At 40.1% G+C, this 14,647-nt stretch overlaps 3 protein-coding genes across 3 annotated transcripts in view; all 3 read right to left on the bottom strand.

Moving 5' to 3' along the window:
* Window positions 1–928: 928 nt before the first annotated feature.
* LOC113827160 (uncharacterized) lies at window positions 929–3,712 on the bottom strand. The gene is made up of 5 exons (XM_070144676.1): window positions 3,560–3,712; window positions 3,182–3,252; window positions 2,973–3,037; window positions 1,798–2,151; window positions 929–1,285 (listed from the first exon to the last, which is right to left on the bottom strand). The coding sequence occupies exons 1-5, from the start codon at window positions 3,710–3,712 to the stop codon at window positions 1,116–1,118; spliced, it is 813 nt and encodes a 270-aa protein (XP_070000777.1). The 3' UTR covers window positions 929–1,115.
* Window positions 3,713–6,491: 2,779 nt separating this feature from the next.
* On the bottom strand, window positions 6,492–7,717 carry LOC113827248 (uncharacterized). The gene is made up of 3 exons (XM_070144354.1): window positions 7,645–7,717; window positions 6,915–7,467; window positions 6,492–6,753 (listed from the first exon to the last, which is right to left on the bottom strand). The coding sequence occupies exons 1-3, from the start codon at window positions 7,645–7,647 to the stop codon at window positions 6,584–6,586; spliced, it is 726 nt and encodes a 241-aa protein (XP_070000455.1). The 5' UTR covers window positions 7,648–7,717; the 3' UTR covers window positions 6,492–6,583.
* Window positions 7,718–13,753: 6,036 nt separating this feature from the next.
* Window positions 13,754–14,647, bottom strand: part of LOC138867792 (uncharacterized) — a 1,092-nt gene continuing 198 nt past the window's right edge. Inside the window, exons 2-3 of the mRNA XM_070144590.1 lie at window positions 14,432–14,647; window positions 13,754–14,176 (exon numbers count right to left, since the gene is read on the bottom strand). The exon at window positions 14,432–14,647 is cut by the window's right edge and continues 7 nt beyond it. Coding sequence (XP_070000691.1) covers window positions 14,019–14,176; window positions 14,432–14,647 — 374 coding nt within the window. The 3' untranslated portion in view covers window positions 13,754–14,018. The remainder of the gene's footprint in view (window positions 14,177–14,431) is intronic.

Here is a 14,647-nt window from a genome sequence, read left to right as displayed (position 1 = left end):
ACCCTTATGTTGATCAATACAGTTAAATTCTTTATCTATATTACTGCCCACATAGTTGATCCCAGGAACACTGCTGAGGATAATGCCCACCACCAGCATACCCATCAGTGAGGGAAGCTTTGCTAGTGTGGCCAGCTGACCTCCAAGCACAGCAATACAGAAGAGACACATTGACATCAGTATTCAATTGGAGATCCGGACAGTCTACAGCGACTGCCACACATATCTATCTGTCCATCGTGCCTTTTCTGCCGTGGCCGCGGTGCTCCCTTTTCGAGGGCAAGGCGGTCGCGTCGGGTGCTCCTCGGCCCGTGGAGGCGGCGGCTGATTGCGAGTGATAATCATGCACGTTCTATGGTTCTTATGCTGGAATGATCATTTTTATGACTTTAAGTTATAAGAATTATCACTATAACTACCATCATTACTTAATTGCTATCATCGCTATAACCACCATTAGGATCATCAATTTTAACATTATGACCACTATCACTATAATTACTATGTTCATGATCATTACTATTACTGTTACCAGTACCATTACCCATCATTATACACCATTATCGTAATATTCAAAGAATCAAAATAATTATTAATTTGGGAACTGCGATGTTGTCATAATCATATAAAGATAATATTTCAGTGTTAGTTATTATCAGGCTATTTTTAAGCATACTTTCATTTACACAGAATTAATCATGATATATATATGCTGTCCATATTAACATCTTTTTCCTTTTCATCTTCAGTGAACAAAATAAATTAAGAAATAGTACTAGCACTATATCCCCTTGATAAATTTCTTAATTTTCTTTGTTTCGTATAAAAATAAGCAGGGATAACATGCCGTGAATAGCACCACTTGTAAATATGTGCCTGACCTTTTTTTTTATAGCAGTTGGAATGGTTAATTAAATCAAATCATATGTAGGCTTGCATGTGTATATTTTTTATTCAACCAAAGTCATCTATTATGCCACTGACGACATCTGTTACGCAGACATTCATCTTGGGGTAATTTACATTTTGCCTGAAAAGAAAAAACGCATTCATTTAATTTTGAGAAACGTTGATCCAGAGTCTTCGCGCGCCTTCCTCGGTGACTGCTGCTGTCCCTACCAGGTGCTGCCGGGCGCCTTGCAGGTGTGGTGCTCCAGACAGGTGTCGTAGCAGCACTTCTCGTGGCCGGGGCAGCGGGAGTCGTTGCTGCACTGGTTGGGGGGGCGGAAGCCAGACCGCACGGGGGGGCACTGCGGGCGCACGGGCGGGCAGCTGCCTGGCTTCACTGGGAGGGTGAAAAACATTAATAAATAACATGTATAAAGAAGTGTTCTACACCGTTTATACTTTATTTCGTTGTGGACAATGATATTTCTGTTGGTCTTTTACCTGAGTTTACTCCAATCATCCAGTCAAAACTATCAAAGCTTATCATACATGGCTGAGGTACAGTCGCGGTCAAAAATTTTGTCGAGCATGTTTCGAAATCTGTTTCGAACGACCGCTTATTAATGCACTTTTTGTACAAGGTAAGACAGATTCGAAGTAAGTAATAATGGCAAGAAAATAAATGTGCCAGACATCAAAGGTCACAGAGCACAAGACAGATTCGAAGCTTCAGTTCATTAAAAGACTTTTGTCCGCCACTGTACTTCCATGAAGAGGGAAACTGTCAGGAACACTTCCCAATACAGTATATGTCTATTCGTCACAGGAAGTTCTATAAGTGAAAACACTCTAATCGCCCTTGCATCTTTTCAGTAAAAAGGAAAAGCAAAGCCACGTTCTGAGCCTCACCGAAGGGCTGCGAGACGGGGTCGTGTCCGTCCTCGCAGCAGTAAGCCTGGTTCTGGGGCGTCTTGCACCAGTACCTGCAGCTCTTGCTCCCTCCCGCCACGTCGCCGTGGCCGCCCACAACGCCCACGCCTCCGACGACGCCGCCCCCATGCCCGACTCCGATGCCCGCTATGAGACCCCCCGCGCCCGTGCCCACGCCCACCACGCCGATCCCGTGGCGGGTGTCGGCTGCGAGGGCGGCGGCGGCGGCGAAGAGTGTGGCAGCGAGCGCCAAGGCGAGAGAGGCTCCGCGGCGGATCTGCGGAGGAAGAAAGACGAAGTGAGGCCTCGGCTGCACCTCCTTCGGCGGAATGACTCACTCCGGGCTGAAGAACTCACCATTGTGTTTGACTGATGTGCCTGAAGACGCACTTGCGGCCACCGGAGTATATATACACCCAAGCGCAGCTCTGGCGATGACGCGAGGAAATTCCAGACGAAGAGGACAATGAAAAGCTCACCTTGGCGTGGCTGACGCCCTCAAAGAGCTCGATTTTTCCCGGCGGACTTTATTGTGCTTCGGTGCCATTGTTGGCATCGAGTAAAAGCTGTCGATGCTAACCTTAGGCGCTGCCAGATTCAAAATGCAGTACACTGTTAAAAAAGAAAGAAAGAAAAAAGGATTCACAAATTACACAGTGGGTGATTGGAAACGATTATGTCAACTGTGCAGTACGGAGAAGGGTGACGCGGTGGACCGGGCGGGGCGGGCGCGGACGCACAAGTTTTCCCACAGAACCCGCGGCTGGCGATTGCTCAGCCTCCCGCTAGGCACTCCTTCCCTCCCCATTATCACCCGTTTCTCCTTCTATCTCCCTTTATCATTTTATGCGTATTTCTGTTGATTATCTCACGAATTCTATTTTCGGCTAAGGGAAATCTAATGGAAAAATCATGTATTTATATTTTATCATTATATCCATGTTTATATTTATCCGCAATAGTAACTAGCATGACGCGGCTGCGTTTGAAGTGGTGTGGAGATTTATGAGAAAAAAAATGTAATACGTTATGCAGGAGAAGAGCGGCAGACTAATATGATGTGGTAAGTGTTACGAAGAAAAACTAGAGAACCACAACCAAAACTTAGGCGATCACAATGAACAAAATTTACTTTTTAGGCCATTAAGGGATACTAATTGTTGCTGTGTATTTCACTACTGACATGTTACTATGCAGCAGACCAGGTGATGCTGTACTGCTGCGGTATAGCGTCAAAAATGTGAGGCTTTCGTTGGTTAAACAATTAGTAAACAGAGATGCAAAATCCTTAGGACAGATATTCTCTACGTTACTCTCCCAGTGTCGATGCAGACAAGGTCTGAATAGATGTATATTTACTTACGAACGAAGGTGACCGTCAACTCTTACAAGGAAAGCCAAACGTTCATTAACGTGTCGTAAGTCTCTCACCAACTGCAATTGGTGAGAGACCAACCTTCATATTTCAAATTACATTTTAGGCCACGCTGTTTGTTGCTTCTCGGATTTTTTTTTCTTCAGAAAACGAAATGGAGCGACAAGGCAAAAAACTTACAGAAAATAAACAATAATAAGATTGAAGTTTTCAGCTTTCCATGGCACGTATTGTCATGAATCCCATCCTTTGATTTATTACTATAATTCCGAATAAAGAACATTATTTTTGACTGAATTTACGTGTGTTGTACTTACTACTATTATTGTAATTTTGTTTTGTAGCATCAACATTAATAAAACAAACAACTCTAACTCCAAAGACCAAAAAACAAAGTTTGCTGCGTCGGTCCCTTTCCACTGGCATATGGTTTTGAAAGATAAGACCTGATTGGTTGTCCTCTCGCATGTGATCAAAAAGAAGCTCTCTGATTGGCTTCCGGCGGCGTGTGCCTCCCATAGTGGCAATATTCACAGGTTTGCGAAAGCAAAGCCTGTGCTGTTTTTTTGTCCCGCCTCTTTTTTTCAAAATGCAAAATATTGAAGCGGCGAATCCGAGAAGCAGGTTTAGCCTTAGATTCCCTTAGGAAGTGTGAAAAGTCTGACGGGAATCTAAAGTGTATGTCTAAAGTGTGAATAAGTCTAAATAGATATTTACATCAGTATTTGATGCTAGCCGCCCTAAAGCGAGCAGAACCTTCGCCCATGAGACCTAATGTGGTTCAAATTTCTTAAAATCTTCTAAAAGCATTAAATGTGTGTCGCCGGCGATCTGCATGTGGCTTGAAATAAACGAGAAATAATTTGTTCCGGGGGTTTTGTCCAAATGAGGCTGCAACTACCAGAAGGCAAATTATACGTTGTGCGCACACGCGCGCGCGCACGTGTGTGTGTATGTGTGCGCAAGGCTACAAGTGGTGGAGGAAGGGGGTGATACGTCTCCCCCACCCCCAGTTTCAGAAGTTTCTCCCAAAGTTCTACAGAAAAGGTAAGATTGCCATTGATAACACAAACACCTCTGTTTGTATACTTGCAAATGATTTTTAACATGCCTTTATTTGATCTGGCTAGCGTTATCCCGTTATCATATTTTTGGGGGTTGGGAATGGACACATTGTCCCTCCACCTCAGAAAAGTCCTTTGCCCCTGGATGTATACGTGTGCCTTTGATGGGCGATGTGGAGCTAAGGCAGGCTTCTGCCACGTGGTGGCTGTGGAATATGGCTGTTTTGTGTGCATGCGTTGTGAAAGAAGGACGTTTGGTGTGAGAAGCGATTTTTGATTTTCGAATATTTTTGATTTTCGGTAAGTTGAAATGCAGTGATTTAGGCCTATGTAGGGTATCTTTCTAAATAAATTTCTATCAGAAAATCCAAGCCTTATAGCTCGTAAAAATTGTTAAAAGTGCAATACATACCAGGGTGATAAAATATTAATCTTAAATGACGCAATACGTCTTTTGAAATATGATTTTAAAAATTAACTAGCATTGATTGCAGTAAATAATGTGCCATATAAAGTAAATACTGAAAATAACCAAACTGTTGTAAAATTCACCACTTTCGTATACCCGTGTTGGTATGTTATGCAGTAGTTCAGCCTGTGGTTTTACGTGCCTCAGTCCTAATAGAACTATGCCACACTAACTGTAAGAATCTCAACTTGGTTTTTGATTTTACGAAATGGTATGTCAAGGTTTTTGTTCGTGTCTGCTTTGGTTGTAATCACTTTTTGAATGCTTTGATGTCAAATGTTTAACGATAGTCCATTGTTTCTTTCTCGGAATATACTGTACTTGTTTGAATGAGAAATGCGTTACTCATGTACTAGCTTTAGAAAGTCTTCTTAACGTGTTTCAACAGCTGGCAAAAACATTTTCCTCCTATTCGCGTCTAACCGAGGAACAGACGCTTGTAGGCTTATGCTTATAATGCACCTGCTTGTGTAGTGTAGAGGCTGTCTCCAGTCTCCAGTCACGGTCATACTTGGTTCGTGAATGTAGGAGAGATTTAATAATAATCGTGCGATATGGCACTGGTAGAGGTAGTTTGGGAGTCGGAAACACTAACGTGGAACAAAAGTCAAAAACGGTACGAGCCAGAAGCAACACACTGGCGGCGGGGATGGCCAAGAGGCTATGTGTTGGGACGGCATGTAAGGAGGTCGACCGATAGACTGGGAAAAGCTAACCTGGAAGCAGGCACAACGGCGAGGACACTGTTTTCTGTCACTGCCCTTGACTTTACTGAAACAAAAGACAGCTGACGGCCGTTCTTTGCGAAATGTTAAACACGAGGCCGTGATCTTTTGAGAATTGTAATGCGAGTGCCCTTATTTTCTGATGACGCATTTGCGAATGATATTAAATTGTTATGGTTTACATTGTTGATTTGTATATGGTCATGGTACTGATGGCACATTTTAAAGAGAAATTCAATCAAGCTACGAATTGGTTCGGTCTGCTTCGTCTTCCCGAATCCATCAAAGACCCAACACCCAGCTTGCTATCAGGTAGTTGTACACAGACTGCCGGAATATGTGGTCATTCGTTCCCTTTCGTAGTGGGGGACAGGAGTAACCGTGAAAGAAAAGAGACGACGCTCTTAGTAAAGATAATACACTTTGCGACGAGGAAATCTTTCATCACCTGGATTTTGCATAAACTGAAGAAGATATAGGTAGCCCAAAATAATATGAACTAAAAAAATCGTCAACACATGGGGCAACAGTTAAAAAATATCTACTAATAGCAGACTGCTTTCAAACTGTGAGTTTAGAATAAAGATAACAAAAGCAAATAAAAATGCTCTTGGTTGCCCATATTACAGCTATAAGTATCTAACATTGACGAGTATCTTCAAAAGAAAAATAAAACTATTACTATACTCCAGTTAATGCATCAGTGAGGCACAGATAAAATGTGTAATCTGATAAGAGAATTTCATCAAAATGTGCCGTCCTGTATGCGATTTGTTTACTATTGTGACGTCATGAAACTGTATCAAGCCTCTCCTGGAGTTTTTAAGAAATCTTGAAATATCTTGCCGTCAAAAATGAGACTTAAGTATAAAACATTGTTCTTATTTGTATATGGAATAACTTTTATCCATAGTACACATAAGGAACGGCCATTCAAATTGGTTCACATCTCACAGCAAGCTTTTTCGACCAGTAACCAAAATACCACTGGAGTTGGTAGCATCCACCATTCGAAATGTATTAGGAAAATAGTTTGCATGGAGGTTTTACAATTTAATTAATACTGTTACATATAACGCTATACACAGCAACAAGTTGACATTCAACCTGTTCTCTGTACACGGCTTAAGAACTACCAGGTGCTTCCAGGAGCCTTGCAGGTGTGGTGCTTCAGACAGGTGTCGTAGCAACACTTCTCATAACCGGGGCACTTGGAGTCGTTGCTGCACTGGTTGGGGGGGCGGTAGCCAGACCGCACAGGCGGGCACTGCGGGCGCACGGGCGGGCAGCTGCCTGGTTTCACTGTGAAAAAGTTTCACAATTATGGAATGTGAAGACGATGTGGATCGGGAGGGGTTAGTGCGGGGCCGCCTCGCTCGCCGCTGCAACACGTCAACAGATTATATGCAAGATTCCAGACAAAGTATTCCAAGAGCCATGGCGCTTCATAAGATACAACTTACCGACTGGGATCGTGATTGGCTCGCTGCTGTCCTCGCAGCAGTAGGCTTGGTTCTGCGGCGTCTTGCACCAGGCCCGGCAGCTGGCGCCCGAACCGCCTCCGTAGCCTCCTCCCGAGCCTCCGCCGACGATGGCGACGCTTCCGCCGCCGTGGCCTCCAAATCCGCCTCCTACGATGCCCACGCTTCCACCGCCGTGGCCCCCGACGATGCCCACGCCTGCGCCGCCGTGACCTCCAGCTGCTCCTCCGACGACGCCCACACTACCACCTCCGTAACCTCCTCCGACGATACCTACACTTCCGCCGCCATGGCCTCCCCCAACGCCTCCTACGAAGCCTCCTGAGCTTCCGTGGCCTCCGCCGAAGCCTCCTGAGCTCCCGTGGCCTCCGCCGAAGCCTCCTGAGCTCCCGTGGCCTCCGCCGAAGCCTCCACCCGAGATGATGCCTCCTGAACCATAGCCGCTCGAGCTACCATAGTGCCTCGTGTTGGCCGAGAGAGCCACTGCGCCGAGGCACGCCAGAAGTGCCACTGCCAAAGACCTCTTGCCGCCAGCCTGTAGGATGAGATGATGCGAACAATACGATTCGGAGATAAAAAAGCAGTGTGAAAGAGAAGTGATGACCTAATGTAGGCTAATTCATAAATGTGCTGAGCTGCTAAGTCGCCAAGACGTCGACCGAGCGCGCATAAACATTCGCCTGACTGAAGGCGGAGTGCTCAGTCGACTTACCATGGTCCTTGAGAGTCGAAAAGGTTGTGTCGGGATAAACGAAGCCGCCCTTTATATACCCACGGCAGCTATGGAGATGACTGGAGGAAATCCCGTGGCTGTATGGACAATGAGGGGTGATTAAACACTTTGGGTCTCTGACGTCATACCAGACGAAGAAGGAGAAAAAAATCGGACCGCTGTTCTTTGAAGACTAACTGGGCTCTTTCCTACAGGGAATCAATGTTCGCAGTTGTGATGTCTTTGGTTGTTACAGCTGTCCCTTCTGATGCTGAATATTAGCTACTTAACATATATGAAGCATAGTTTACATGTGACTACTTTGTGCTATAATCGCCACGCGAGGCATTTCTGTTATATAACTGGGGTATCCCGGCTTTCCCCTGGGCTGTGTCGGTCATGGTAACGGTTAGCAATGGCCAGAGAAAAGAAAGCTTATGTTGCAGGATGACGAACTCTCTCTCTCTCTCTCTCTCTCTCTCTCTGTCTCTGTCTCTGTCTCTCTCTCTTCGTCTGCTGGAGATGGTTGATGATAAAAAAACAAACTTACTGGATGATGATGTCCTCAATTTTCCATCTCAATCTCATAAATATTTCCCAACTACTCCAGGCAGATATTTTCATATTCTTGTTTCTTCGTGGAAGATTAAAAAAAAAATCTGTCCTTCTACTTCAAAAATTATATGCTGTAAGACTTTGTACAATATTCTTCCCACTGATGTCGCCATGTTGCAAAAAGAAATGAAAATCGCATGCATATCAACAAACAAGGAGTCGTTATTGTTATTTGATCAACAATTACTGCGTAATGGAAATGCGCGCGCGCGCGATTGTGCGTATGTGTATCTGTGTGTATGGAAAGCACCTATTTAGTAAGAAACTAGTAATCTAGAGAGAGAGAGAGAGAGAGAGAGAGAGAGAGAGAGAGAGAGAGAGAGAGAGAGAGAGAGAGAGAGAGAGAGAGAGAGAGAGAGAGAGAGAGAGAGAGAGAGAGAGAAATAGAATTGCAATATCTAAAACGCACCTGAATCATGTTATCTCGACACATTTTCCTCTAGAACATGGGTCCCTAACCTGTGGTCCCTGGACCCCAAAGGGATCCATGAATAGGTTTCAGGGGGTCCGTAAGGTACAGATAAAATATTAACATCCCTTTACCTAAAAAGGGAGTGTGTATTTTCAGATTGTTTACGTATAAATTTGATAATACTTTGTGTATCTCATATATGTATGGGACAGTGAAATCAGTCGAAGTCCATTAATCAATCGTCCATTAAATACATCACAAGCAGAGTTGTGTTAATGCGAATAGAAGCGTTGAAGGGATCCGTAGCTTCCACCGTATCCTTGAAGGGGTCCATGACTCTGGGAAGGCCGACAGCCACCGAACACGAGAGGCAACCGCGCTTCTCACGGGAGGTCCGCTGTCCCTCCCAAGGAATTGAAATACTTTAAAAGCCCAAGTCGCTCCCATCAGGGCTTCCCACCCAACCGAATGTAGTGTCCCCAGTCGTGTATTTGACCAAGTGTTTTATGGACTTCATATATATATATATATATATATATATATATATATATATATATATGTATATATATATATATATATATATATATATATATATATATATATATATATATATATATATATATATATATATATATATATATATATATATATATTACCGGGAGGGGAATTTTCAATGTTTCTGATAATTGGTGTTGATGATGATAACAATGGCTATGATATCATTCTTATCCTTATCTCATCGCTAAAACCATCCTTCGTTTTATCATTATCATTAACGATTTTGTCTTTATGGCCATCCCTGTTAACAGAACTAATATTGCTGCCATGATTACCATTGCTATCATCATCAGTTTTACTATTACTGCTTTTATTGTTATTATCATTATTATTATTATTTTTATAAGTATTATAATTAATATTATCTTTATTATCATAATTATTGCTTTTATTATCTTTATTGTTGTTATCATTATCATCACTATTATTACTATTACTATTCTACTATAGTTGTCTTTCTTATCCGTGTTACTTTTATTGATATGATTATTTTTGTATTTATTGTTACTATCATTAACATTATCATTATTATCATTATGGTTATTCATAACATTATAATAATTATAATGATCATTATCATCATAATTATTGCCATTATCATTAGCGTTATTTTCTGTTTTCTATTTCTTATCATTATCATCAATAATATTATTATTACGGCTACGGAGGCTGTTCGGAAACCATCATTGTTATTATGGATATCCTTATCATTACTATCATGACCATAAAAAATATTGTTATCATTACTATTATTATCATTATTATTATAATCATCATTATTGTTGTTATTATTATTATCATTATTATGATTATTATCATCGCTGTTATTATTACCATTATTATTATTATTACTTTTACTATCATTATCATTATCATCATTATGTATAACTATCTTTATTATCATTAATATAATTATCACTGTTATTATTATTATCACTATTATTAGCATCCATGTTACTATCATTATGGTTGATATTGTCATTATTGTTGTAATAGCAATACTAATAATATCAATTATTATTATAATCATCATTATCATTGTTATTATTATTATTATTACTATTGTTTTTATTGATGTTATTATCATTATAATAATTATAATGATAATAGTAATAATAATAATGATAATAATAATAATGATTACCATTATCATTGCCATTGTTACTACCAATATTATGATAATTGTTATCATCATTATTAGTATAATTATTATCGTTATTGTTATTATTATCATCATCATTATCACTATTATTGTTATCATTATCATTATTATTGTTGTTATAATCATTAATACTATTATTACTATTACTATTATTGCTGTTATCATCATCATCTTTATTATCAGTATTACTGTTATCATTATTATTAGTATTGTTATTATCATCATTATTATACCTGTTGTCATTATCATCATTATTGTTATAAACATCCTTATAATAATCATTATCATCACCATTATAACAATTACTATTATTGTTATTGTTGCTGCTGTCATTGCAATCATTATTAATGCTTCATCATCATTATTGTTATTATTATCATTATTATTACTATTACTATTAGTATATTCATCATCATCATTATTATCATTTATACTATTATTGTTATTATTTCTATTATTATTATAATTAGTTTCAATACCATTATTTTCATCATTGATAACCTCATTATCATAATCACTATCTTCATCTTGATAATTGTTGTTGACATATTTAGTTGCTATTATTAGTGTTAATACAATGAAATTTATCATGATTTAATCATTATCAAAATTACTATTATTATTATTATTAGTTATAATCACATTTATTATTTTGATTTCTTTATTTGTAAATATCATTGCTTACATTATTATGCTTATTATTATGTTCTTTATTATTATCATTATTATGTTTGTTGTTATCATCATTATCACTGTTATTATAATAATTATTATAATTTCGCAGCCATTATTATTGTTATTATTTCTATCATAATTGTTATCACTGTCATTATTATCATTACGATATATATTATCATTATCATGATTACACTCATCATTATCTTAATTAATAATATTGTTATTATCATTATCATTACTATTATCATTCTTATTATTTTCATTATCATCTTTATTATTAAGATGATGATTATCTTTATTTCATTATCATTTTCATGATGATTATTATTTTATTGTTGTGGTTATTATTATTATTATTATTATTATTATTATTGTTATTATCATCATCATCATTATTATTATCATTTTTATCATCACTATTATCATCATTATCATTGTTATTATTGCTATTGTTATCATTTTCATTACTATTGTAGTTATTATAATTATTATCACTATTGTTATTATCATTATCATTAATAGTAGTAGCAGCAGTAATAGTATCATTATTATCATCACTATTGCCAGTATTATCTTCACTATCATAATCATCATTATTACTATTATTTCTATCATTACTATCACTGATATAATGATAATGATAATAATAATAGTAATGATAATGATAATGATAATTATCATTTATTTTCATTATTATTATGATTATCATCGTTGATACTATAATTATGGTAAATGTTATCATTTTTATCATCATTATTCTTATTCCTATTACCATTATTGTTAGCATTATTCTGAATTTGATTATGATGATTTAAATAATGATACTAATGATATTGATAGTAAACATCGTTATCATTCATCGTAGTTATTAGTTTTGGTGTGTGTGCTGTTTTTTTTTCTTTTTCTTAGTATCAGTATCATTATTCGTATTTGTAAAATAATTTTTATTTTAACTATCACTATTGTCATTGTTGTTGTCATCTTTATTATCATTATCGTTCTGATCATATTGTTGTCATCATTGTAATCTTAACATATTATTTCTATTAGTTTAGATAGCAAGTCCTAGACACCAGGATGGTTAGATTATTTCCTCCTTTACTCAGGAAATGAAGATGAATGGTCAGCTGGAGAGTCCAATCCAGCTTGAACACAGCCATTCCCATTAAGGAAAAGGGATTGGAACCCATTACTCACAACAGAGGTGAATAAACCAACAATTATGAAATAAAGGAAAAAGTAAAAATAAAAACGAAGAAATATCTCGTTACGCAACCGACTCCCATAGCTCTCCTTCCCGCCAAAAAAGGGAAACAAAGGAGGGAAGCCATGCGCCGCGCGCCGACACGAAAGAGCGGCGAAGGGGGAGGCGCCGAGACACCCAACTTCACGGCCAAGGAAGAGTCCGAAATTTCCTGCAAGTCATCCATCGAGGAAGTGGAGGTGGAGGTGAGGAGAAGGTCAGGGATCTCCGTCGGCCATTCTGCGTCTCGCCTCCGCTGGCCAAGGGGTTGCGCGATGCCGAGTCATGATGCCGGGAATTGTTGCGCGGGAAAACACACGCGAAGGCTTGTGCAACTGGAAACTCGCCTTCCGCCTCCTTCTGTCTCCCTCCTCCTCCTTTCTTCTCCCCATCGCCCTCGTCTTTCACCTTCTCGTTCTTCTCTTACACTTTCTTCCTCCCCCTCCTGCTCTTTTCCCTCCTCCCTTGCTCCTCTTCCTTTTCCTCCTTTTCTCTTTCTCTCACGGGTTCTCTCACTTTTCCTCTTCTCGCTCCTCCTCCTTCCCTCCTTACCAGCCTCATTTCCCTTCTAATCCTTTTCATCTCCTTTCCCATCCTGCTCCTCCTCTTTATTTCTCCTCCTTCACTTTCTCTTCGCCCATCCTACGGCAATGGGCATGGCAGGGACGATGGCAGCAATGTCGGTAATCAGATAATGATGATGATAAGAGTAATGAGAAAGACGATGATGAACAGTAAGTATATCAATGGTAGTGATAGCGATACTATTAATAACAATGATGGTAATGGTAAGGTTAATGACGACGATGATAATAACAATAATGTTAATGATAGTGGTTGTAATACTGGTGATGATGATAACAATGAAGACATTAATATTGTTAATTGTGGTAGTGACTCTAATGATAGTGATGAAAATATGCTTAGTGGTAATAATTTTTGTGACAATAAAGATGAAAATAAAAGAACCATATTAACAGCGGCGTGACATATGACTCAAAGATGGCGTCCACAAGACACACTAAGGCATTGTTCATACCCGCACCCTTTTCACCGACCACTGCCTATAGAGGAAGAGATTCGATTACAGAAATACTCTATAATGTCCTGGTCTTTCGACTGGGGCCCAACGGCGCTTAATGTGAAATCACGATAAACTAAAATCACATCCTCCGTTCAATTATAGTTAAGGCTACAGATGATGTTTATGAGGGATTTTAGGCATTATAATTGGCACTTGCAAAGGAGGAACAGACTTATTGTGGCAAATTCAGGAATGATATGCATTATGTGAAACAAATTCACAAAGCAAGAACTGTATTACGCCATCAAAACATTATTGTGTAAATGTTACACATATAGCAAAAATGTCATGTTTCTTGCTTTGTAAATAAATTCATGCCTCTTTTACTCTCACAAAGGATTATATACACACACGTGATATTTTGATGGTTTATTCTGGTATTCTTAGTCAGTGTCAGGATGACTGCTCTTCATCGAGGGAATCCGCGATAGCTTAAAATCCACATTGCGCTTTCATTAATCGAGGTGAATGGTAAGACACTCCATTATGTCGATGAAATGAAACGAAATAATAAAATCAACCCCTTTTGTGCAGTTTTGATATTTCTGCCATTTCGCAGTTTTTAAGAAACAGAACGAAGAGCATGGAATTCCTCGGGGTCGCCTCCGCAGCCTCGCAGGGTCTAGATGGGCGCCTTGCAGGTGCGGTACTCAAGGCAGGCGTCGAAGCAGCACTTCTCGTAGCCGGGGCAGTTGGAGTCTCGGCTGCATCTCGGGGGGGCGTAGCCTGACCTCACGGGCGGGCACTGCGGGCGGACGGGCGGGCACGTCCCATGCTTTTCTGCGAGGCAAAGACATTTTAAACCTTGGTAAGCTACTGAACTGCATCAGAATGAACTGCGAAAGAGATAATCCATAATGTGAAGCACTCACAATCTCATCCCAAAAGGAAACAGTTTTTGACTAGCCTCCTCCTCAGCGGCAGAAGTGAAAGGAAACCGGAGATGTTTAGTCTTATTCGAAACGCCAAGATCTCGCGTTTCCTTTCTCCCGGCTTCGCTTCTTCAGAGGCGAACCGCCCAGCCCAGCCTCTTACCCGAATCACAGCATTCGTACTTTCCAGCGCGGGCCTCGCACCAGAACTCGCAGTCGCCGCCGACGCTGCCGCCCACGCCAATAACCCCCACAGCGACCCCGCCCACGACGCCGTGGCCGCCCGCCGATCCCGTGAAGAGGCCGTGGCGAGTATCGGCTGCGTGCGCCGCCCACAGCGCCGCCACCAACACCGCCACCGAGAATGCCGAACTCCCGC

Source organism: Penaeus vannamei, chromosome 32 (genome assembly GCF_042767895.1).
Source record: "Penaeus vannamei isolate JL-2024 chromosome 32, ASM4276789v1, whole genome shotgun sequence".
Classification (NCBI taxonomy): Eukaryota; Metazoa; Arthropoda; class Malacostraca; order Decapoda; family Penaeidae; genus Penaeus; species Penaeus vannamei.
Note: the sequence above shows the minus strand (reverse complement) of the source record. Positions and strands in the feature narration are given on the sequence as shown.